Raw genomic sequence first — 25,795 nt, 5'->3', positions numbered from 1 at the left:
CGAAAATCGTTCATTTCCTCACGAAGCAAACTCGGAATTATTAGTATCATCATTATTATCATTATTAGCGCAAATACATACATATAATACTCTGTTATAATTTATATTACTGATATCAATTCGATATACTAATCATAAATTTGACTTGATAATCGAAAAGTATATTTAGAAAGACCTGCGGTTTGAAAAAGTTAAAATTTTTTTTCAAATTTCTTATAATTTAAATAGATTAAAATAAAATCGTAAATTCAAATCTTTTATTATAAATTAATCTAACAATAAGTATTATCTCTTTTTTAATATTAGTTAAAGCATTTTTGCAATTTTTTTTCATATTCTATAATTTTACGTACTTTACAAATTGTTCTGTCCTCGTAATTGTTATTTGATAAAACTGGACTATCAAAGTTTCGTCTTGCGCTTAAAAAGTTCGATGAAGAAACGAGTCTCGTTTCATTGTGTATTTGAAATGTGACGATTCTTTGACACGCTTGATCACCTACACATTGCGAGCTATATTAAACGCATCCGCGATGGTGATATATAATTGAAGAGTCGTTAAGAAAGATCAAAACTCGCGACACGGTCAATGGATCTGCCAATGGCACACACATTTCGAACGCCTAACGAACGTGTTATAACTTACAATGCCACTAACTATGACCATTGCAATCATGTGTAGGATACGATGAACTTTTCGTAACGACAATACATCATATATACAGATCATATTAATGAGACTAGCCCGCATTGTATATTGAATATTTTTGAAAAAGCGTAATTCGCTATAATTAAAAAAAGTTCTCATTTAACAATACCGCTTTTATTAATCAAAATTTTATGGAATAATTCATATATAACAGTATTTTATGTATTAATAATTAATACATATTAAAAATTCATATAAACGAAACGAACATAGCAAGAAGAGATCCGTAATAATCAACTTTTATATCTAAATTTTTAATTAAGAATTTAAAAAGAAATATAGGTAATAAAAAAATTAAGAAAGTAATTACAAAAAATTTTTAACCTACACAAAGGTTTTAATTTATTCTTTTTATCAAGAAGTCAAGCTTTTATACTTATTTTAAAATTTGTGTTTGAGAGCGCAGAACGCAGAGGAGGACGAACGAGATTACAGTGAGCTTTAATCTACGTACATAACTCGTGATCGTCTTAATAAAGTCTTTAATTAAGCACTAAACTATTTACATATATACTATAATACACAGTATAAGTCTTGCCTTTTCGCGAATAAAACGTAAAGAACGTTCAGCACTCGGTTCAGCGCAGATTCTGAAGAAGAGATCTTTGAAATTGAAGGATATGTACGATTTAATATCGGTGCAATTCTCGAATTCCGAAGATGTCTTCAAGTAACGAACAAAGGCTTTGCGATTCCGAAAAAGATGGAGTAAGTAAGTATAATTATATTATACTTTCTCAGAATGGCGCAATTTTCTAGAGATGAATAAATGAAAAATGCAAGGCAAATTAAAGTAATTTCATACAATTGCTTTATTGATTGCCTTCTGGTGCGTAGATAAACAATCGATATGATCAACATAAGTAGCATTCAAAATCGATGTTTTTTACTAAAAATAATAAATACATGATTTTTATTTCGGCACCAGTTTTCACACCAAGCATGCCGACATGCTAGAAGGATTTTCAGACCAGCGAATGGCATAACGATACAAGCACGACCCAAGCGTCGTCATTGTCGTCATCGTCGCCACCAGCCGTTACCATCATAAAATCAGTCTCCCTTCCATCTCCTCTTCTTGGAATACGAAAATGCAAAAAAAGAACAGAAAAAGAGAGAGACGTAGAACTCAAATTGTACGAGAAGGGAGCAGAAGTGAAGGCCAAAGACCTTTCGCCTGTTCTGTTTCTCTGAAAGTCCATTCCTTCGCCCCTTCGTAAGTGTCGCGGTTTTCAGTGAAAGCGATCATTGTTCATCTCGTGTCTTCTTTCTGACTCGAGAAAAGGAATAGAACGAGGAGGAACACGGATTCCTGGCCTTGCACCAGAACGCGAAGAAATCCGGATTGCGTGTTGCATGTTGGACATAGATTTAATACTACCATACGCGACTTCATATATAGATACAAAAGCTGTTTTAATAAATCGCAGTAAGTCAAATTATCTTCAAATTAAATTAAAAATCACGACGCATTAAAAATATTGTTCTATTTTAGCGTTAATATAATTTAAAAGTATTTTTGGCGATCTTATTTATGTTTCTCTTGACTTATAATTTGTCGTAGCAATATTTTTTTAATTTATGAATGTTGGTCTCGGAATGTATTAACTGATTGTAATAATATCATGTATTTTTAATTTTTAATGCTGATTGATTTCATTATATTTTATTATACTTGTTACAGCAAATTGCAACATATTTTCAATTTATGAGCATAAATTGATTAATTTGGCTTGTTCTATAATTATACATTTTTGCACGCGGCACATTCCGAATTTTTTATCTAGGAATCATTTAAGTATTGAAAAATGATATCGATAAAGATATTTTCACCGAAGAGAAGACGATTCGCCGTGGCGAACGGGATGATGGTTTTGCGTCAGTCGCGCGGTGCTTACGTAAACGCAAGGACGTGACTGCGTGGTCGCGGAGGAAACAGTAAAAAATTTTTCAAGCCTGGCACACCTGTCACCGGTGGTCTCCTTCGTTGACGACAAGGAAATATCCACGCGATACGTCAGCGACACGCTCCGATGACTTTTCCGACGCGCAATCGCGCTCGTTAGCGCGCGCGAAAATTATTATCGAGTTCGTACCGACTAAATACTTAGATAGTAGCGATAGATAACCGTGCGAATTGCGAGGTAACGCTGAACGCAACGTTTGGCAATATTGTTAGCAGTTTGACGCAATAATCTAACAAAACGCGAGGGGAACAAATTTTGAAATTACAAATTATTTGTTCGATATAAATAACAATCGTAGATACATTTGATAACACCTTGCCTACCTGTTACGATAAAAACATTACGCAATGAAAACAAATATTTTCTATTGATATTTTTATCTTTAGATTAAATAATTATCAATCGCGATCAAAGAAGAAAATGACGTATACTGTCTCAATAAGTCAATTTATTGATAATATCGTAACATGACGTATATATGGGCTGGAATCTAGATTTAATGATCATTAGAGGAATGGCAGATGTTGCCATTACTATCGAAATCATCGCAACAGATTACAATTATGACACTAATAATTGTTCAATTAATAACGAGCCATCTATTGCATTGCATGATTGCCGCGGATGGCACATGACTCTCGCAGTATTGCATAACTGCGATGACTATCATAAAAATTATTTCAATTTATGTTTAATGGAGTCTGCAATATAAATCAGAGTAAATCTGCATTACACACAAATCTAAATAATATATTAAATATTAATTACATATATAAATTACATATTTATTATATATTATAAATTAAAGAGCACGGTAAATTAAAAAAAAATTTAAAAAATTTTTAATAAATTAGCAATACTAATATAGAAATAACTGCGTCTAATATCAGTTGCGCGATAACATTCAATATAATCACCAGTGTTTTTTATCAATACAGCAATTAGATTTGTATTTAATACTCTTTCGAAATTTCTATGTAGTAATGACGCACTCAGTAGTAATTAGCCTTCTATTTATCGATTTGCAAGAATACTAATGAATAAGGACGCAGATCGAACGTCTCACGATTCGTTCTGACATAAAGGCGAGACACTATCTCTCTTTCTTCGTCAAGAGACGGCGAACGGTACATTTGCCCCAATTAATCAGACAACGGAATTGTGAGAGAAATGCAAATGACGTTCTCGTGTCTGACATTAATTGCGACCTACAATGAAATCGCCCTTACCCAAGAATATAATTCCTAATTGGAATAATTGCTTCAATGAGTGAAGAAAAATCGGTATATACGGTATATTTGAGTATAAAATTATATTGTTATAACAGCGTGACGTCATAATAACATATTTGCTATAATAATTATAATAATAGGAATAAAACTAATTTAAACAATTATGAAAGAAAATGTACTTGTAACTTTTAAGTTTTGTTAATATTCTTGTAGTCAAGCTTGTGTCTCTTTAAAGTCTCCAGATAGATAATATGTATACATAGGTAGATAACATATGCGCGCATACATGCATAACAGGAACGTATATCGGTAATGACTATATCTCTAGGATAAATTCTGAAGTTTTTATGCATTCCGTATCTTAATTATCATCACGTCGTACACATTTACGCTTTTATACATCGCGATAGCAAAAAATTTTCATGCAAACGTGTTGCACGGGATAGTTTCATTTTCTTTCTCGCCTTCGTTGTAATTGCGTCCCGTTAGTTATTCTTGGTCCTTCAACTGAAATTAATTACATCTTGGCCGTGCTTTAAGCATTCGTTGTGGCGTTGATCGCGCGATGTGTTCTGGCGTGCATGTGGCGTATCGGTCGTGTAAATATTTGCGTATAGCAGCTAATTTATCCGTGCGCAAGGAACTTCTGAATTCGTCGAAACACCGAACATGATGGAAACCAGAGATCCGTGACTAGCCGGCAAGAAATAAAGCCGAGTCGTCACGGCGAATTTCCGTCCACGGCGAGAGCGGTGAAAGCCGAGAAATGGACCGCAAAATGTTCTTTTGCTCGCAAAACAGTTAATATTTAAATGAATCACCTCGAAGAATTGTTCTTTCTAGAAGTTCTCTTACCATTTATTTGAGAAAGTTATTAACAAGATACGTAGAAATAAATACGTATATATACATATATTTGAATGAAATTATATCTATTAAATTATAATAATAGAAATTATTATAATAAACAAATTATTGACAGTAGAACTAAATAATTTAATAATATGATAGTATTACTACAATATTTGATTCAGATTTCTATTTTTCATTACGTAATTCTTACAGCATTCCAATTTAAGTATAACCTACACTGTTTTTTCTCTAGTATGTAACAATAAAATTAAACTGATTTCTTAATTTAGATTCTACATAATTTATTCCAGGAAACATAAATATACCGAAAAGTCTGTTAATTTACTGATGACTTATGATAGCAGCAATAGATGTAGATAGCAGCAAACAAGAAAATTGCAAGAAAGATTCGCTCAATGAGCAGATAGTAATAAAAAACAGAATTATAAGCAAGATTCGCTCGACGAACAAACACATTGTAATGTGAACGATGATGCTAGCTACTTTGCATCGTGGTATACGTAATTGATCACCAGTGGCACGTGGTAATAACGACATCGTAAACTTAAGATCGAGCGGAGATAAAATTGCGAGAATAAAATTACAATTCTTCTTCAAAATATGTTTACATCGTCGAGAGATATTAAAATCACAGTACTGAGAAAAGGTCTGCGGCAATTTAAATATTGCATAAATTATATTACATTATTTATGTCTTTAAAAACAACATTGCCGAGATGCCATTAGACATATGTATTGTGTAGAAACTGATGATAAAGTAACACTCTTTGTCTCGCGAGACTTATTGATAAATCAAATTTTCCTTTGTCGTCCGCGCTGACGAAATCTCTCCATTTAATGCCCATGACACGATGATCCATCCTATTGAAGCGAGTAATGTATTGCAAGGTACGCAATTCTGTTCGGTCAATCATTGAAAGGCCTTTTACCATTAACGAGGTCGATGGGGTGATATCAACCGCTAACGTTCTTCGATGCGATGCTTGAATTGACTCGATCACGAAGAAGAATCCTCTTGATTCGATCGTGTTATCGATTTGTCTTTGTATGACATTCAGAATTATCATCAATGATTTTCATTACGTCACATTAATGTATAAAGTCATAAGCATAATAGTAATATAGATATAGGTATACTAAAATATCAAAATTTACTTTAAAAAATCTAATTTTTTTTTATATAATAATTAGTGAAAACTATGACGAGAGAGAGAGAGAGAGAGAGAGATTCAACCTCTTTATAATTCTTTTGCTTATAAAATCAAGTGCACAATTTTAAAAATAATATTTTTGTATGCAATTCGATATTTTACAGTGAGTATACATACGGTAACATATTTTCTTAAAGAAAATAAAGGACAAATCTGAAAATTTTAGGGCTTTATCCCTACATATTTTTAAACTAGTTCGTGATTGTCAAAAATTTGTGCATTATAACATTTTATTGCACCGTATAATTAAATAGAGCTAATGCGCAGTTTTCTGATAGTTTGAAGCTGGTTTGATTGTATTGGAACAAACCTTTGATCTGAAATAATAAAAAATGAAAACAACTCTAGTTTGAATAAATTTAATTTAAAAAATTAAATTAGCGAAATCAAATGGTATTAATGTAATATATTTCTCGAAATCTTCAACAACCAGAGGTTGATTCCTATAGCCTTTTTACGAATTTTTGTCTTTGTTGTGTGATATTAAAAAATTAAGAAATGTAATTAACGAAAACAAATTGTATTTATATACATAAAGCTGTAAGATATTTTTCGTAAAAATTTGCTCATTGATATAATATTATAGACATTGGAACGCTAGTTAGAAAAGAATTTCCCATAATGTCAAAATAAAGGACAGTAAAGGACAATATTAGAAAATAAAGGACAAAATTGAATTTTGAAGAAACAAATAAATCTACCTAAAATAAAGGACTGTTCTTTACAACAAAGGACGTATGGTCACCGTAAGTATACAGCAGATATAACTCTCTACGTATTATGCACGGTATATTAAATAAAATTCTAACGTTAAACTCGACATTATGCACAAAAGTTGCACGAAATGCACTTTGATGCATGCACATCATTAATTATCTAACTATCCAGGCAAAAGAAATTAATTACCCACATATCTAATTATCTTTTACAAGGACGTGGCAGTGACTTCAATGTTCAATAATGACTTTAGAGTTCTAGAATTTATTAACCAATGAAAAATTATTTACTTATTGGTAACCACATATTTAAAAATACATGCATTATAAAATAGAATTAGTAATAACACAGATATCTTATTTTTACGTCGATCTTTGTATCAGAATTATTATGAATTACTTTCACATTATATAAAATCATTATATAAAATTAATCACAGGCGATTGATTTACAGATTTAATTTCTTAATACTAATATTATCACATGAAATAAAAACTGAGATTAATATACATACTTTATAAAGGTTTCTAATCGACGTACTATGAAAATGCTAAACTTAATTTGAGTTGCATAATTAAATGCGCAAAATCTCGATCATTTTCCGCTGGATATAATTAAACATTTTCATGGTAAAAAAATGTTAATATTTCATATCTCTTATTTGAAAGATGTATCTGCAATACACGTGGTCTCTCGGCGCGATCGGCGCGACGCGTCTGGTCGGATACAATCTAATAATGTCGAGAATGAATTGAACCAATCGCCTGTATCAAAGCCGGTACACCAACAAAAACTGCATCGCGAAGTACATCTTCGTCTGCGCGACGAAGATGTACTTCGCGAGTCGCATGCGGCGCCAAAGCCACTTATCGTCCTCCTCGCTGTAGACGTCACAAAAATACCAATGTAATAATTAACGAGGAAGCCGTCGGATTATTTATTATCCCACCAATAACTTGCTGTATTAATTAGCGTGCACTACATAATCGTGTGAGCATCACGTTATGTCCATTTCTCCTCGAGAAATTCCATTGAAGTGCCATGAGAGAAAGAGAATATTTTTTTATATAAAAATATAAAAAAATTTTAAACACAATAATTAAAAGACACTTTTTAAAACCTATATTTTTATATTTTACAACTATTTCTCATATTGTCTACTTTAGAAAATTTAACTGTGTTTTAAATTTAATAATAATATTTTTTGTTTGAAATATTTTGCATAAAATATCAAAATTTTAATGCAAGATAATATCGAACAATATTATAACAATATTTCGCCGCAAAAATGTGACATATCACCGAAGCATAGCTAAAATATTTTACGGTAAATACGGCAAATTCTTGCAATATTTTAATGTAAATACAATTTTTAATACAAATACAATCGTTATAGCACTTTAACGTAAACGCAGTAGTGATAAATCGTTGGTGAGAATATCCTTGTGAAGGGACGGAAGGTCCCTATGGTATTATACGTGCAGCAGCATCGGCTTCCGGCGTAAAACGACACACGCGATGGTCACCACCTACGCGTGACCAGACGAGACGCGTGCACGCGTGCATGCGTACACACGTGTACATGCGCACGCACTTGTAAAGACAATGATCTTACGCGCTCGCGCTCATCGGCTTGGCTCGACTCGAGTGCAACGAACTCGCAATTTCGCGCCCGTGCCTGCATTATTCCAGCGCGCGACGCGCGAATTGCTGTCCGATTACAGCTCCTTATAAGTTCCAAAACGCAATAAGTGTAGTAAACCTTAAGCCCATTCTACAATTGCGTAAGCGTAGTTGTAAGTGGCCGTAGTTGTAAGAATTGAATAGTCACAGTCGAATGTTCTCCTCATATTTGACTGTGATTGGTTAATTCTTACAACTACGCTTACGCAATTGTAGAATGGACTTTAAGCATTAAGAAATTGATCAATCACAGTCGAATGCTAGAAGAATAATCGACTATGATTGGTCAGTTTTATAAAACTTAAGACTTACATCTATTGTGTTTCGGGGCTGATTCTTTATCCGCACCAAAATCTCTTCTTGAAATAGCTCTGTTCTCTCAAGCTGGGATAACTATCTCAGAAAATTCGAGCGAAGACATTTCGAACATTCCAACATTTTGGTCTATATAATTTCAATATTTTTATATTTCCATTTATTTATTTATCACAATTGAAATTCAATTAAAAATGGCAAAAACCAACAAAAACTGATATTTACGAAAAACGTCATCGATGTAGAATTTAAATTTTGTGTAAATTTACACGATATTATATGTATTTTTGAAAGAGACACTTGGCTATGTTCACTGTTCAATTTGACGTGGAATCATCCATTTAATAATTATGGGATAGCGAGTATAAGCGCGAGGCACGGACCAATCAAGCATAATCGGTAGGACCGTTCGCACAAGGCGGACGACTTAATGACCGTATAAAATGGGCCACGTGGGTGTCCGGTTATGTGTGCCCGCGCGTTGCGCCCTTTCCTCTCCGCGCGCGAAATTTCTCCCGACACACATCCTCTTTCAGACGCTTTTCATCGCTCTTGTTAATTTTAGAAACGAATTACAATCGCGGATATATCACGTACGATTACGTAACCCGTCTTTCTGAATCCACATATATATAAATTATTTAATCTTTACAGAACGGGAAAACGATTACAGTAGCGCGCTGACAGATTCATATTTTGAGACAAAAAATAAATAAAAGATGGATTATAATAAATCTTATTCAGGAAAAACTGTAAGATTTGAAAAATAAATCCCTGTCTTTTAAAGATTAATTGCCTCGTTTATTTTAATTCTAATTTTAAATTTAAGTTAGTTTTAAAAAATTTTCATCAGATCAAAATTATACTCTTGTTTCGATTGATCCTTTACATCAAAATTTGAAACAAAAGTATAACTTTAATTTAAATGATATAAATCTATAGCGGATTTCTATAAAAATATTTATAATTCCAAACTTTCCAATTTTTTTGTGGATACTCGATTGAGTAGAAGAAATAAGAATATATACTTTATAGAAGGATTTTAAAAATTATATTTACGTTACATTTTAATCACGTATAAGATACTTGTATTGTGTTAGAGGTAACATTGCTCCACAAAGCGTATTAAGAATATCTTTCATTAAGCGGAGTCATATGATAAGACCAACGTGTAGCGCCGGTTTTAATCTAGACACGCGCGAGCATATGTGTACGTATGTGCACATATATTAGGATATGAGCGGAATATAAACTTATTTGAGGAACAACGGTTTAGAGATACTATGTCACAGATATCCATACTATTATACAGCCGGCAAATTTCATGCAGATATAAACATCCTGTATGAGACGTCCCAAATGTTCTTCTTAATTATGCAGTTACCCTACAGACGTAGGTAATGATGCGTGAACGGTATTATTTTAATGACGCGTTTTAATTTTACAAAGCTATTTGAAAAACGCTATATTTGTCACGCTTCGATCGCTACAGGCATATACGTAGGGATTATGCCACGTATCGAGCGACGTATTGGCGATATATGTTACCGAAACCGGATACGTGCGGGCGCGCGTACGCATCTTCGTCAGCGAGCGAGTATGGTGTGCAATATGCATGCACCAACAGTCGCCCATAAAAGCGCGTGTAATAAAAGAATTTAACGCACTATCGACATATGCCAGACTGGCGACAGGAACGTTGCATTCAAAAACGTGTAATGTTTTTTACAGGTTTAAAAAACGGTATTTATTGTTTTTTTTTAATCTATTTTAGATGTATTTTTAACAAATTCTATTGTTAACAAAATTCCATTTTTTTTCACATCTCGCGTATAAAATATTTGAAGAATTGAAACGTGACATGAATAAAGTTATAAAATATATACATATATTTATAAATATAACAAAGTGCAGAAGTGTAATAAAAATAGAAGTATATGATAAAATGAAATTCTATCGCGAATTCTGACGTGAGAAAATTGTAACGTCTAAAGTACGCTTTAAATAACGAAACATTTCTAAGTGAAACTAATATCTAGAGCAATGATAAGCAGAAAATTATATGACATATACGAACGTGCTTTGCAGTCTAATTGTTGGTTTTGTTTGATATGGACGAAACCATCAGTTTAATTTCGCACTACTACAATTGGCAGTGTCATGATAAGCCAAAAATTGATCTTTTTAGATTATTCTAGAAACATTAGCGAGAATCAATCATATCTAAAAGAGTTTGTCTCTCAATCAAGATGATTCTTTCGGGATATTTTCTGCGTACTTATACGTATATCGTGTATCGTTACGCAAGTGAGAGATATGCAGATGTGCTATATAAGGTCAAGGTACAAGGAATTATACGGAATTATATTAAGCTATGAATACTACGTAAATATACATCTTGTGTGTTACGGACATACGATTTCCTTATCACGCAGAGATTTTCAATTTATATTTACATTTTTTGTAACCATAGAATAAATTAAGAAAATTAATGATATAAACTACTATTCATAAACTTAAAATTAGATTATTAATACTCTAAATTTTTTGCAGTGAAATCTCACTCCAAGAAAGTGAAAATACAATACCACCCATTACTTTTTTAAAAAGAGTGACAATTTTCACTTTTTTTAGAGTAAATTTTCAAGAAGTGAACTATTTTTACTCTCTCGGAATGAGATTTCACTGCAAGAAATTTAGAGTGTAAGAGATTCATGACCTAAAAATGCCTCTTTCTTCTCTATGTTTCTGCGAATTACATTTTCTCTTGAACAATGAACATTATCACCAACTATCGATTTCGACGGGGACACTGACTTCCTCGGTTTACAAACGCGTCTTCTATGGGACGAACGAGGTCACCGCGAGTGTAAGTCCGGCGGAACGCGCTGTGTTAGTTAAAATAGAACGATTCGAAGTCACAATTGTACGAAAGGTGTAACGGCGAGTAGTGGTCGAGGAGAGTGCGTTGAACTTTCTACGTCGATGGAAATATGACAAAAGCCGTGACTCATGGATGACCCATCGACGCACGTTCGTCCATCCCGTCTGTCCATTCGTTCGCTACGAATCGCCAGTGAAGTGAATAGAAGCAACTCGCATCGTGCGGTTTCTGCCATCTCTCCTAATTTTTCGGAAAAAAATGTATCGAAAGGAAACATAGACAAGAATTTTGTCTGAAAGCGATAACATATTACAATGTAATGAAATACAGAAATTTTCACATTCTACATCGGAATTTCTAACGGCACAAAAAAATTGAGTCTTTTTTTTAATTTTTTTAAATTTATCAGATATTTTAACTTTATCAGATTTTTTAAATTTATCATTTGAAGAGAATCGCTTTTATAATAATTTTATTTATCTCCAAGAATGTTTGGAATAATCTTATATCAAGATAACAAAGTACTCGACAGAATACTTTCCAGAAAGTTTTCTATCGTGCTTGATTTTCAAAGAGAGTTCGAGATTCTTTTATTTGAAAGATGTATTAATGTTACACATATTAACAGAAATTTGATTGAAGATCTATTTCCACAATTCTTTTGTTTTTAATATTAAATGTCTTAATACCTATATTTTAATTATAAATATTAATTGCATTGTTGAGAAATCAAGTAACGCTCAATTATTTGCAAATTTTATTTCTAAAATTTTTATGAGTCATATCTGCGTACATCTCTACAATTTTTCTTTAGTATCTATTTAGACATGCGCAATTTAATTGCTTATATCACCGGCGAGAGTGTATGCAAATAATAATTTCGTAATTTATATGCATAGACAATTAGAAAAACCTGTGATTGTCGGACTATGCAATTAAGTGAAATCTAGAAGAATCTAATAAGACACCTGTGATTGCATCATATACGTAATATAAACAGAAAGTAGACAGAAATACCACAAAATTGCTGGAAACCAAAATAATTGCAATTTTCGTAATTTCGTTTATCAGCTTTCCTTCCTCCTCGTTGAGAATCGAAACCTCAATATAGCAAACGTGTCATTTACGTCGTATTATTTAATTTCTCGTGGACGCGTTGTATTGGAAAAAGCGAGATTATGTATGCGAACGAGCCAAGTGTTACGAGGACAAATTTCTACACTTCGTGGAGAGCGTTTCCGCGCTCGCTTTATGAGGCTATCGGGTGTCGTGAAAGTCTATTCCAGAATTTCACATTTTTGAACGACTAAAAAACGAAAAAACGTATCTTTGTCTTCACGCGAAGATTGATCGTTTCAGCTCTGAAGAGAGAGTTCTCTCCATGAGAGAAGAACAATTTTTACACTTGATTAATCATCAACCATTTCTTATGGAAATTCTTTATGGAATTTATCTAGATTGAAAACCCAGATTTGTAATGATCTGATAAATCTATCCTAGAAACGTATCTTTTATCTAAAAAAATAATGATTCTGATTTTGAGAATGTAAATTATAGTTTTTTTTTTTCATAAATTTGAGACGCCGTATGCGTTTCGCGCGCGTAGACATATTATAAATTCCAAATTATATGTGAAATGATACGAATATGGTAACAACGTTATAATTGAACACGGAAATAATTACATTCGCAAAATTTAAAAAGATAAATTATGTATGCCATGATTTTACATTTTAAATTGAACCAGCTAAAAAGAAACTGCTACTTGTGGCTAACTCGTTTTTAACATAATTTAGTAGCTGCAAGATAAACGCCCGTCTTTCGTGGCCAAGCGTTTTCATCGACGAGATTAAAGTGCCATGGCGCACTTTAAAATTGCATTCGCCGCCGTGGAATTACGCGAGATCTAATTACGCGCTCAGCTGAACGAGGCGTTTCGCACTCATAGAGTGAATTAAATGTTACCAAGGCAAACGTCATGAATGGTATCACGTTGTGTCCCACCACAATTCGCGCGATTATTTTTTGCACATGTTAAATTAGAGTTTTCTAGGCGTATCGCATCTATCCGTATCATCGTTTACTACTTCCCGCCGTAAACCGGCTCCAACGATTCGTTTATACTCGAAAGACTCATAAATGGGACGCATGTTAGTCGAAATCGATTTTGCGAATTATAAAAGACCTCGATCGCGACGAATCGAATCACCGACGCAGATACAAACTTTAGTACTCACAAAACAAATGAAACATAAGATATCAATTATTGATCAATTCTTTAATGAATTCTAAATACATCTATAATAATCTATAATAATACAATAATCGTGGTTAAAGTGATATAATATTGACAACACGACGTTATTATGTCAAATGTGTTATCTAAACACACATGTACATTGCACGCACATGACCTTGGATTGTGCAAATTCTGAGGTCACGGACGCTTATCTAAATGTATTCGCATTGCTTTATTTATTACTGATATTTCCCTCCCAAAACGCGGATACGAGGTCTATCGCGACTAATCAGCGATAATCGAGATCGATAAGCTATCAGATAATGTGGCACGACAGCGTGTGTAAAAAAGATAACTGAGGAGCACATATATGTACATTCTTTTGAATTATTAATCATCAATGGGTCGAGTCTCACAAGGACGGATTTGCGTTTTATCTTTATTTATTTTTCTTCTTTTTATCTTTGTCTATGCACTCGAAATGCTAGAGGTTTTAATTTTGAAAAATATTGCATACAAAAATTTTAGAGGAATCTATAACATACGTAACATATAAAATAATATTTTCGTACATTGTCATGCATGCGATATTTTTCTAGAATACCGCTCTGATTGTCTTCGTTATCTCGATTTAATTTGTATGGTCGTATCGCACAAATTAAAGTTTAATATTAATTTAAAAAATTAAATTAAAAATTAAATTTCACACTTTTGGAACAAATTATAATTTTTTTAAATATATTAACGAATATATATATATATATATATACAAAGAATCCTAAACGCATTTGTCACGAATTCGAAAATTGGACTCGTTATAAGAGTGATACTTTAATATAAATGTGATTCTTGCGGTGTTACTTTTTTCAAATGTAACTCCAACCGATATGACATGAAAGCATCGTATCGCGTTACAAGCTTATCTATCGATTTTCGCAAAATACTCCGCCCGCGTTTGCATTATAGATGCAGCCGCTTGTTGCATTGTACAACAATACTTGCGGAACAAAGTTCACTGCTATTCACGCATTATAAAGTATTTTTGTTATTGATTCTCTAACTGTAAGACAAAAGATGCCTTAAGTTCCGGAAGCAGCAATGGTAATATTGCATAATTGCACAAAGCTCTTTTGAAGTTTCTGTAGAAAATTTCTGTTAAAAATTTGAAGGAAGAATTTTATTAAAAAGTTGTAAAAGAGATTCTCGTTAATGAGAAAAATAATTTATTTCTGATCAACCCCCTAGCAATTTAATTTAGGAATTCCGCGATTAAAAAGAAAAGAAAAGTCATTCTATAATATTCATTACGCAAGCTTAACAATCCAAGTATTTTATCATCTTTAATAACAGTTTTACTTCATACAATCCAAGAATCACTTGGAATAAAATCACTGATTTGCGAAAGCGTAACGTGCCTGTAACACGCGATGTCAACAACTGTAACAACAGTTTTGACATTCCTCGACGTTCTGGTGATATCAACGATTCTGGCAACGTAGCCAATGCTCAGCCAATTCCGATGTCAGTCGCAATTCCCTCTGTTGAAGGTATACGCGGCGAATAAAGGAGCACACACCGAGCGACGGCCCCGAGCAAGTGGCAAGCGGTTTCGCAATCGCGAAATCAAGGCGCGTCAACGGTATGCGAAGGGTAACCCCGAGATAACCCTGCAAGCAGTCATTCGTGAATTCTTCATACCGTTATCCCCAGCGACGACAGTCAGAATGAAAGAGGTCACAAAATTGTCACGTGCGAAAATTCCTTTTCTCTTTTCGCTCTTTTCAGAAAATTTACAACAGCTAGTAGTAATCTTAACGGGGACGATAAGAAGATATATCATTCATATAGCATAATGGTATTTACAAACGAACCGACAAACGAACAACGTATTCTAGCGATGAATAATTATGGCGACAGTAATAATTATCGCGTGACGCTTTCAGTGGAAAAATAGCTTAATAAATCAAAGAGCTCGGAGTAACGGCGTGATAAGTGACACGACAAAATAGTTATATACAACAGGAAAAGACATTTGCACATGTTTGTTCACGATGATACGTAATTCTTAAAAACTGCACTGAAAAAAAGATATTATATTTATTAAAAAAAATTTATAATAATATATTTATTAAAATTGATATTTTTTTTCAGTGTACGACATATAAAAAAAAACTTAAACAAGTAAGCAATATTTTGAAATATGTGCTTATGTATTGTGATATTGTGCCTTATGTCTTTTAAGTCCTGTCTACAATTGGAATAATATTGTATAATAAGCAGTAAGAAAATGTAAGAAACTAACCAATCATAAATCGATCGTTTCCCTTACATTCGACTATGATTGGTCAATTTCTTTTAGCTTACAACTTACAACACCACTTATTACTTCCGTTGTAAACGGTCCTTTATAAGCTTTCTACAATAAGTCGTTACTTAAACTTTAAGTCTCAAGAAATCGACCAACCATAATCGATTATTCTTCTCACATTCGACTGTGATTGGTTAATGTCTTATGATTTAAGATTTAAAACTTAGCTTATGGTAGAAAGCCCATTATGATCGACCGAGTCGTTTACTGCGGCGAAGATCTCGCATTTATTCCTTCATTTATTTCGCATCGTGCTAATTACGGAATTTTCTAATTATTCTGTAAAATATACTCGCGACCAATCTCGTTCTTACGAACAATCGCACGGTGTCTTTGGCCGTGAGCGCGAACGCGCGAGAGAGCGCGACCTTATTCCGACGACAAGCGCACGCGTTCCCGTCTTCCCGATCCCGTTGCATCGGTGCGGTGCAACGCCGAGTGGCGTCAGATGCAACGCGAGGACGATCGCAACGAACCGTCGCGGGGATCACTGTAGGGAGCGGCGTCAAAAAAGGTCTAGACTTGGATCCCAGACGTGGGATTTCCCCGACCGGATTTTTTCTCTCCCTTTCTTTCTCTCATTGTCCCTCTCTATTTCTCTCTGTCCCCTCCTCCCTCTCTTTCTGTCTACCTCCTTTTCCTCCTTTCTCACTCTATACCTGTCTTATAACCCCCAAACGTCTGCGTCATCTGTGATAATTCTTTATTATCTGACATTTCACTTTATTTCCTTTTACAAGGATAAACGTTTCTTTACAGTATACAACTTTAGGCGGTCGTTTCGAAAAAGAAAAAAAAAGATGTACGGTGTTTTAAACGTTAGCTGTTCTCTCTTATTCGCTCCGTCGCACCGTTTCTCTTCCTTCTGCGAGCGCGACGGTCGCTGCTCGCGCCGTCTCGCTCGAGCCTTCCCAGCTCGTTCCGAAAAGAATCCTCCGTGATACGCAACAGGTTATCGAAAGGCACCCGTGTGCGCGCTCGCCGCGGCGCATATATACACAAATATGTAAATGACATTTGTATACACGCGCGCGCGCACACATACACACATACATACACAACACACACGACACTCACCGTGCTCGGCGACCGCCAAGGATCCAGCCAGAAGAGCGCACAGAACAACTAACAGCAGGGAGATCCACGTCGACCTTCGACGTCCGTTTGCACCTTCAAAGTAGCACCATCGTTCCTCCTTATGCGCCATAATTGCGTCAACTTTGACACGACGAAGGTTTCTAATCCGTCTCGTCTTTCCACTTTACGGTAGTTATATCAACGTGTGCGGCGTGAGTTCCCTCGATAGCACACTCGCAGACGAAGCGAGTACGAAGCGGAGCGCGACGGAAAAACGGTGAACGCGCGCGCGCGCGGACACTATTACGGCGGCGGCGGCGGAAGAACGTGGAAGGATGGAACGAGGGACGGAGAGACGCACAAAGGTGCGGGTGGCGAAGGGAGAACCGGATGGTGAGGAAAGACAGGGGATCAAAGGGTGGACTCGGATCTCGCGGTAAAGAGAGAGAGAGAGAGAGAGCGAGAGAAGAAAACGGGAGAGCGGAGGGAGAGGAGTTGATTGCGCCGCCGCGCGAACGAGTAAGCGGTTCTCGCGGGAAGAAGAGGATGTTCCGGAACGGAATCGGTGGAGTGCACCGGCGGAAAAAGCGCGTCTCCTTCGAGATCCTCCTTACCGCTCCACGTAAATTTTGCCCGCGCGAGAACGCGCGCTGTCGAACGAAACGGGCCGAGCGCCAAAAGCGATTTCCTAAGAGTTACGCGATACACTGACGAGACCGAGCGAGAGTCTACTCGAACGCGAAAAGCTGGTCCTGAAGCGCGACTCGCTCTTCAAACCGGTACCATCCGACGACGAACCACGACGACGACGACGGCGGCGGCGGCAGCGACAGCACTCGCTTACGACGCGAACGGCATGCTCGCTCTCACTAGTCACTCGCCGCGCTCGCCAGTCTCTCTCGCCCACTCCGGAGCGACCTCGAGAGTATCTAGATGATCATCTAAGTAAACGCGCTTACATGCCAGATAATGAATTTTGCGCCAGAACTCGCGCAAAATTCATACACTCGACTCGTTTCAACTCCGCACCGTTGAATGATGATTGCGATATCTATAGAAGATCGTTCTTAGAAACAATGAAGAAATTGAATTAATTAAAAATTAATTGAAATGACAAAGCCGTAATTGCAAAAATAAAAGTTATATATTAACAATGGGTTAAATATTAATGAGATAAGATAAATTTTTTTCTTTTAAGCTCTCGATATATCATATTTATAAACGCGTGTAGACTTGAATCAATTCCTGTCAAATAAAAAATTATCTTTTCGGAAAGTAACGCGCCATGAAATTTTCTTGTCGATAAGAAAGACAACTATTGTATCGAAGCAAGATAATACCAGCTCATTACAAGAGGAAGATATTTTATTGCAAATGATTTTTTCATATATTAACCTTATATATTTATTAAATTATTATTTGATGACGTAAGAAGCAACGCGCTAGTTTTCCACGTCTAGTGAAGAAAGAAAAACCGATATTTGTCAATAAACAAACAACTTATTATTTTTTTTATACACACCTGCAAAATATCCTTTTTTATGCATTCAGGTGCTTCGTTTATCGAGCGAATTTCGAGCATCCTAAAACTTTCAGCGAGAAAGTTGTTCATTCGGATATGAACAAATGTTCTGGAAAGTTTCATTTTCATTGCATTAATAAGTTTAAAACTAATGATTTGTTTAAAGTTGGTAGACGCCTTGCACTCAGAGCCGCAGCGCACAAGACGCGCTGTCCGTTATTCAAGGTCCTAATATATAAACAGTCACAATTGTGACTGTTTGCTGTCTTAACAATGGCCCCGCGTAAGTGTTTAAATGATCCTAACAGTTTTTGTTATATTTGTGGTCGTTTCACGTTTGTTAAGAACAGGAACGAAAAAGACGGGAAAAACGGTTACGCAAGTGGGTTAAAATGCCCGTAACTTGGCGAAAAAAAATCGTAGGTAGTTGATCAATATCTCATTTTGAAGGGTAAGAATATTACTAAATGATGCAAATAGCACAAAAGACCCAAAAAATTGGTTGCGTCCTGTACATAACCTCTAAAGTAGCATAAAAACGCATTTTTCGAGTATATATCCCCTAATATCTCAAAATCCTGACGTGATGGGCCAATTCTGGTTTCAGATTCGGATTCTACGCAGAAAATTACTTCGGAAATGACCCACAGCTTCCCGACAACATCCAAGACCCCCTTTTTTGTAGACCTGTGTTATCGATTGAGACTTTCAATCATGTAATTGTCTGTGAACCGGCGTTCGTGGAACAAGGAACTCGTGGAAGCAACTTCAAGCGAAGAAAGAACTTCTTTGTGAGGTGAATTGGGAGGTGATACTGATGATATTGGAGATATCTCCATAAAATCGCTCCGAGAATCCTTTAAATACGAAGTGTCAATCAAGTGATGTTGTCCAAAAATTGCCTGAAAAAATTATAAATTCTTTTAAAAATTTAGAAACTTATAAAATTAAAATATGAAAGAGCACCTATAGCCTTAAAATAAAAATAAAATATAAAGAGATTCCCGATAATTAAAATAAAGTACTAAAAAAAATTGGAGTCGGCGCGATAAGAAATGTGCAGTTAATTAAAAAATATAATATTTAGCGGATTAAGTCCAACTAATTACATAACTTACAATATTAAATACATGATCTCTCATGTTTTATCTTTTTCGTCATGACGGCTCAAATGAAGCCAAAACGTTCGAGTTAGAAATAATAAGATTAAAATGCCATTCAAATTAAAACAAAAATCCAAATTAGAGAAGTTCTCTTTCTCTCTCTTATTCTTTAAATCTCCTGATTTTACCGTGACGTTCGTTTTATCCGAAAACGTTCGATGGCATTGCTTGATGTCAGCATCGCGTGGGAATGACAGGGTCGCGCACACTTGTTGCCTCTGTCGATTTTTCTTCCGTAACATGTACGATCTGTCGGTCGTACGACGGATGCGATCTACATCGTCCAACGCTTCCAGGGTCGGCGCCAACTTGGAATCGCGTATCCTCGCGAGTTCGTCTTTCTCTAAGATTTCGTCTGTTCTCTTGGCCATTGCAATCAACTTTCTCTGACGGTCCTCGATTGAAATGCCCCACGAACGGTGCCACTGCACCATGTGGGCGATCAGATGCGCGTCCACACTCAATGGTGTGACGCCGGTCTGCTCCAAGTATCTGCTAAGCTCCGTCCACATCTGACCGAGCTTCAGTCGTAGATACATGTCGGCGCAACATAGTGTTATCTAAAAAAAATCCGAACACAGTTATTCATTCTGATGTAAAAAATTTGATATTACTATGTTGGAGCAAATGGTCTGATCAAGGATAATGTATCTTACGTGATCTTTCGTTGGCAATTCGTCAAGTAGAATCTTATAATGCTTCCTAGCGATTTCGTATTTGTCGCCGTCTCTCTCGATTATTTTCAAAATACTGAAGATTTTCGATCGCACCGATCCAATCATGTCGGTTATAGTGGGACTAGCGTCTTCCGTAAGCTCAAAACGATAAGTATCTATCCACTGCTTAGTGCCCATCTGAGGAAATTCAGGATCTGAAATTACAAACAAATTTAATTACGTATAATTAAAAAAATTTGTTTAACTTTTTGTTTAAATTTAATCCTTAATTTACATAAATAATTAAAAAATGTTTAGATAGATATATTTCTTAAATAAAGAGAGCTTCTCTGTTTTCCCAATTATCGAAAATATTCCGTATTTTTACGTCCAGAGTTTTAATTAATTTTAAGTGATTTTAAAGAATTTAAGCAATGTTAAATTAAAGTAGATTTTCTGTAAAAAAAAATGTCTTCGTATATAAAGCTCGACGTTTTAATTCGCGAGATTGTACCTATGGAACCGTCGGTGCGTCTTTTGATGCCAATCCTGTCTTCCTCTTCTCGCCAAATACTCATGAACAAAGACATCAGACCTGTCTTCTTATCAGCACCTCTCCAGGTGCAGAGACATGGTCCGCAAAAGGTGCTATCGCACATATCAGTTAGTGCACCGAGATACAAACACCTTACAGGATAGCTCGCGACTTCAATGATGTCCAACATAGAATATAATCCACCGCCGTTCAAGAAAATTTGAAGATTCTCAGGACATCGCACTATGCATTTCCAAACGTAAGCGCCTATTGCTAACAACAGTCTGTCGAAAAAAGAGAGATAAAAAAGTTTATTTATAACACATTTACTTCTATTTTTCATTTCAATACGTAATTTTTTTCTAAATTCAGTACGTACGTTTTTTAAATTTTACAATAGCCTTAATATTTATAATCATTGACTAGTAATTTGATAATACAATTTATTAATTAACATAACAAATTAATTAAATTAATATAGAAAATTACAATAAAAACTGTCAAAGTAATATTTATGTGAATTGTATTTGTTTAACAGCAATATTACCGCTGATCTACTTGAAAATCCTCCTTTCTTTGATGTAGACACATTGCGAATATTTCTAAAATAAGCTCGACGCTTCGTCGTTCGCACATCTGTTGAACAGACATTTGTTTTTTCGTAAGCCCTTCTAGAGAGATCAGTAGCAATGTTAGAATTCGTTGCCTCCTCATCGTAAGCTTATCTAAATTCATTATATTACTGAATAATTCTGAAATTAAAAAAAATAATATTTATCAAGAATTCAAAGATCATTGTAAAAAAATTACATCAATTTTTATATTTGTCTATGAAATAATTTATATCTCTTACTAATTAATAACGGTATCATTCCGTGTTTTTGAAAATCTTCCACGAGAAGAACATTGTCCTGTAGAATTATCGAGCAAACAGATCTCGTAAAAATCATCGCAAGATACTCGTCGAATTCCACATTCAAAATTTGCTTAAGCATCACCAATAATCTATGAGTATTAAAATTTATTTCATCTGGCTCTAAATTAAAATCCGATTAATTTTTTATGTTTCTTTTACATAAAAGTGCCTCTGCTCTTCACAAATTCCGTTTCCATTCGTGGAGCTAACAGTGATAAGATATACATTGCACGCTCCAAAAGAATTAGCGACGGAGAAGATCTTTTATCTTTTTTATTGCTCATGCAGAATTTAATGATCCGGAGAAGAACTGGCATAATCATCTCTTTGTCCATCACCTAAAAAATTAAAAAGTCAATTATCTGTCAATATATGTTTCTTAAAATTTAAAAGTAACATACGTTTTTGTTAAAATAAGTATGTTTTGATTGAATCTTTAATCCTAGAAAAATCATATTTAAAAAATAACAAGTTCAAAACATCTTTTACATTTTTTCTGAATTTTTCTTTTATTATAATATTGTTTAAAATTTTTTAAATAAAATTGATGCGAATAATTTACGAAGACGTAAACGTCGATATCGGCGAGACAAGCGATGATCATCAGCAGGGTTTTTTTGAAGAAGAGATTCTCATCACTGTCGGAGAACTTAACATTTTCCGTCCATATTTTAGTCGTGCCAGATTCAATTGCAGATAAAAGATTGACGATATCTCCCGCGATGCCACTACTGACAAGATCCCATGATGGTAAAGCCACGATTCCAGCGAGGATCAATGCGGCGATGTCGTTCCTAATCCTCAAATTGGCGGCGCAGTATTGACCGCGAAGTATCTGTCGCTTGAAGGAATACCTTAAGCCCCTGTACTGCGTCAGAAATCATATACTTTATGTTTGATAGCTCATTTTTATTAAAGAGGAAGCTATAATAATAAATACATAAATAAAATCGGAGTAAAAGAATAATATTTTATAAATTTAAAAAAAAGAATAATGTGTCTATATAATAAAACTGAATAAAATTTATTCTATGGTTATTTTTCTATTATATTGTCTTTAAATTTTTAATTGCTAATCGATTAAGGTTATCAATAAATGATACCACATGGCGCATTGTTTAGGCGATGGGAGGTCCTTCAGGTGTTCTGGTAGCGTTTTCGAAGATAACACCGATCTCATGAGGCTCCACAAGAGTTTCATTATCAAGAGCATGATGTTCCACGGATATTCCTCTCCCTCAAGAGGTATGTCCAGCGGTATGGTGCAGCGAAGTTGCGTCGCATAAGGAAGGTCCATCCTGGTTAATAGCGTGTTCAGTATCCCGGCCTGCAGCATTCTGTGACCTTTATTCGTAAACGTAAAGTTATAGTCTATGTACATAAAACGAGAGACGCCAGAGGCATTCTTTCCAAAAACCATCTTTGCTTTAATATCCCGGCATGCGTGTTATTCCTTGGAATAATATTTGAATAAAATATACGTTTAATGTAAGCATTCGGTATAGTGTTCTGCTAAATTTCTTTTGAAACTTTTTGCCTTTAAGAAACTCGAAATATATTCTTTAAAAAATATTCTTTCTGCTCAAAATGTTTAAGAAATATTTAAGAAAAATTTAAATTTAAATTAAATTAAGAAGAGCAATGTTTTTCTAATAATTTAAACAATATATAAAATATCTCGATTCATGGTTACTCACAACATTGATTTGAGATCGAGGCGACCATATAAGTCAATTCCAAGATCTTCGGATATATCTTTGGCATAGCAGCCTCCAACAGTTCGATGATGATAATTGGCAATCTAGAATTCTCCATAGCTCGACGACGAAAATCTAATTTTACTGCCGCAACGTTCATCGGTTTCGTCTGCCTAATTAATAAACAATCAAGAGCCTCGTGGATCTGTTGGACATCTTCTTCATTGGGCAAGATTGTTAGGAGATAACCGAGAAACGTAAAATAGTGCTCTATTACGACAGAACTAATGAGACTCTCGGAAGCTTGTTTCAGCAAAGGTGGTTGACTGCATAACTGCAACATCCTATCCAAATGCTCTCGATAGTCGTTAGCTTCTCTGCTGTTCCAGGCTAGAAATTCTAATATCTTCATTATAGACGGCAGGTGTTTGACTGGCTGTGAAAGGTGTCTTTAAGAAAACACACTTAGAAACGATTAGAAAACGTCGAGTGAACTGGAGCACTTTGTGCAAGTGAAAACAAAATAGATATAACAAAGTATAAGAAATTAATTTTCAATAAATTTTTATTAATTCTTAAATAATACTTTCGTTACAAACGATATTGTTTCAGGCCTTAAAGATTTTTATTAATTTTTATTAATTAATTATCCTCGAAAATTAAGAGGTCTATTTTTTATTGCTGCACTTTCTGAACTAGTACACATAGTGCAATAAAAAACAACTAATGTAAATTTTACGTTCCTAAATTACAATTTTTTAAAAGCAAGTGTAACATTTTCTATTTTGTCAGATAAACATTAGCAGGTTTTAATAATTCTCAAAGAGATTCTTATTTTTAGTACGTGTAGATTAAAGGATACGTAACCATCGTTGCCGATTTCACGCAAGTAATCATATAAAAGTCGTGATATCCGCTCGACATGATCGTTGGTGACAGAATCCGACACGAGTTGTCGCAATTTCTCTACAGTATAATCCACATCTATTCGGCGGCATTTTTCTGCATCGTTCAAATATAATGAGGGACAATCACAATTCACGTATTTCGGACAGACCGACTTCTTGGTGGCAAAACGATGATCTTGCCGTTTCCGTTCCATTCGTGCTTAATCAAGGAAAAAATGGTCATACAAATTACATAGCAATCATCGGTCTTGCTTGAACATTAATCATTGATAATAAATTAACTTCGCGTTGCAAATCGATTGTATCTTGTTTCGCTCACGATATACTTTTTCTGTTGAATGCAGCCGATGATTGCAAAGTTGTCAGGTTCGTCCGTATGATACATTATTATATTATACCGATAAATTAAGACAGCTCGATGAGATGAGAAAAGCACCAAAAGAAAGATTCACGCAAACCGGTAACACGTGTTTGACGATTAATGAGAAGCGATATTCGCATTAAAACTGTAATCACATATAGTAATAATTACATTAATCAGATTTATTGAAATTTCAGAGGGTTACATTTTATAGAGATGAAATAAAACAGCGAAAGAATATTTTTTATGTCTCATTAATTATTTTATTTAAATGTATATAAATTGTGTTAAATAGGCGTGACGAGATAAATTAATGAAAAAATAACGTCTCTAAAAGTAACAAAAACTCTTATCTACAGAATTTTATGTAAAATATAAGTATTATATATAAATATTGTTTGCACAAAGGAAGCGGTGTAGGTAAAGATAATAATCCACTAACTGGCGCTCCCTGGACGCTAACACGCCAACTCACAAGTGGATGAGACGAGCCTTTCCTTTCTCCTTCAAATTATGCTATTCAAACATATTCTCTTATGATTGTGTAATCCATCATCCAAATCGTCCAAGAAATACGGAAACATGTATATGAAAACATCCTTGTAAATCGATACTTGTTGTTAATCAGTATTTGTACAGTAATTAAATTGCAAAACTTTTTTCACGTCTCCACAACACGTTGAAAAATTTAACCGTAAACGGCAGGTGTCTTCACACACATACATACACATACAAATAATAGAATTCACTTGATATAGGATG

General features: G+C 34.7%; 2 protein-coding genes across 2 annotated transcripts in view; both read right to left on the bottom strand.

Moving 5' to 3' along the window:
* Positions 1 to 18,242, bottom strand: part of l(1)G0289 (plexin domain containing lethal (1) G0289) — a 32,440-nt gene extending 14,198 nt beyond the window's left edge. The window contains exon 1 of the mRNA XM_018446191.1: positions 17,276 to 18,242. Within this exon, the coding sequence (XP_018301693.1) occupies positions 17,276 to 17,405 (130 nt within the window). The 5' untranslated portion in view covers positions 17,406 to 18,242. The remainder of the gene's footprint in view (positions 1 to 17,275) is intronic.
* Positions 18,243 to 19,489: 1,247 nt separating this feature from the next.
* LOC108721462 (cilia- and flagella-associated protein 69) lies at positions 19,490 to 24,945 on the bottom strand. The gene is made up of 11 exons (XM_018446013.1): positions 24,627 to 24,945; positions 23,765 to 24,200; positions 23,171 to 23,411; positions 22,630 to 22,930; positions 22,227 to 22,405; positions 22,005 to 22,156; positions 21,699 to 21,903; positions 21,131 to 21,435; positions 20,617 to 20,831; positions 20,089 to 20,520; positions 19,490 to 19,699 (listed from the first exon to the last, which is right to left on the bottom strand). Exons 1-11 carry the CDS (start codon positions 24,864 to 24,866, stop codon positions 19,490 to 19,492), a joined length of 2,916 nt encoding a protein of 971 aa, XP_018301515.1. The 5' UTR covers positions 24,867 to 24,945.
* Between the last annotated feature and the right edge of the window lie 850 nt (positions 24,946 to 25,795).

Source organism: Mycetomoellerius zeteki, unplaced genomic scaffold, assembly GCF_001594055.1.
Source record: "Mycetomoellerius zeteki isolate Tzet28-1 unplaced genomic scaffold, Tzet1.0 scaffold174, whole genome shotgun sequence".
Lineage (NCBI taxonomy): Eukaryota > Metazoa > Arthropoda > Insecta > Hymenoptera > Formicidae > Mycetomoellerius > Mycetomoellerius zeteki.
This window is presented reverse-complemented; position numbering and strand designations above follow the sequence as displayed.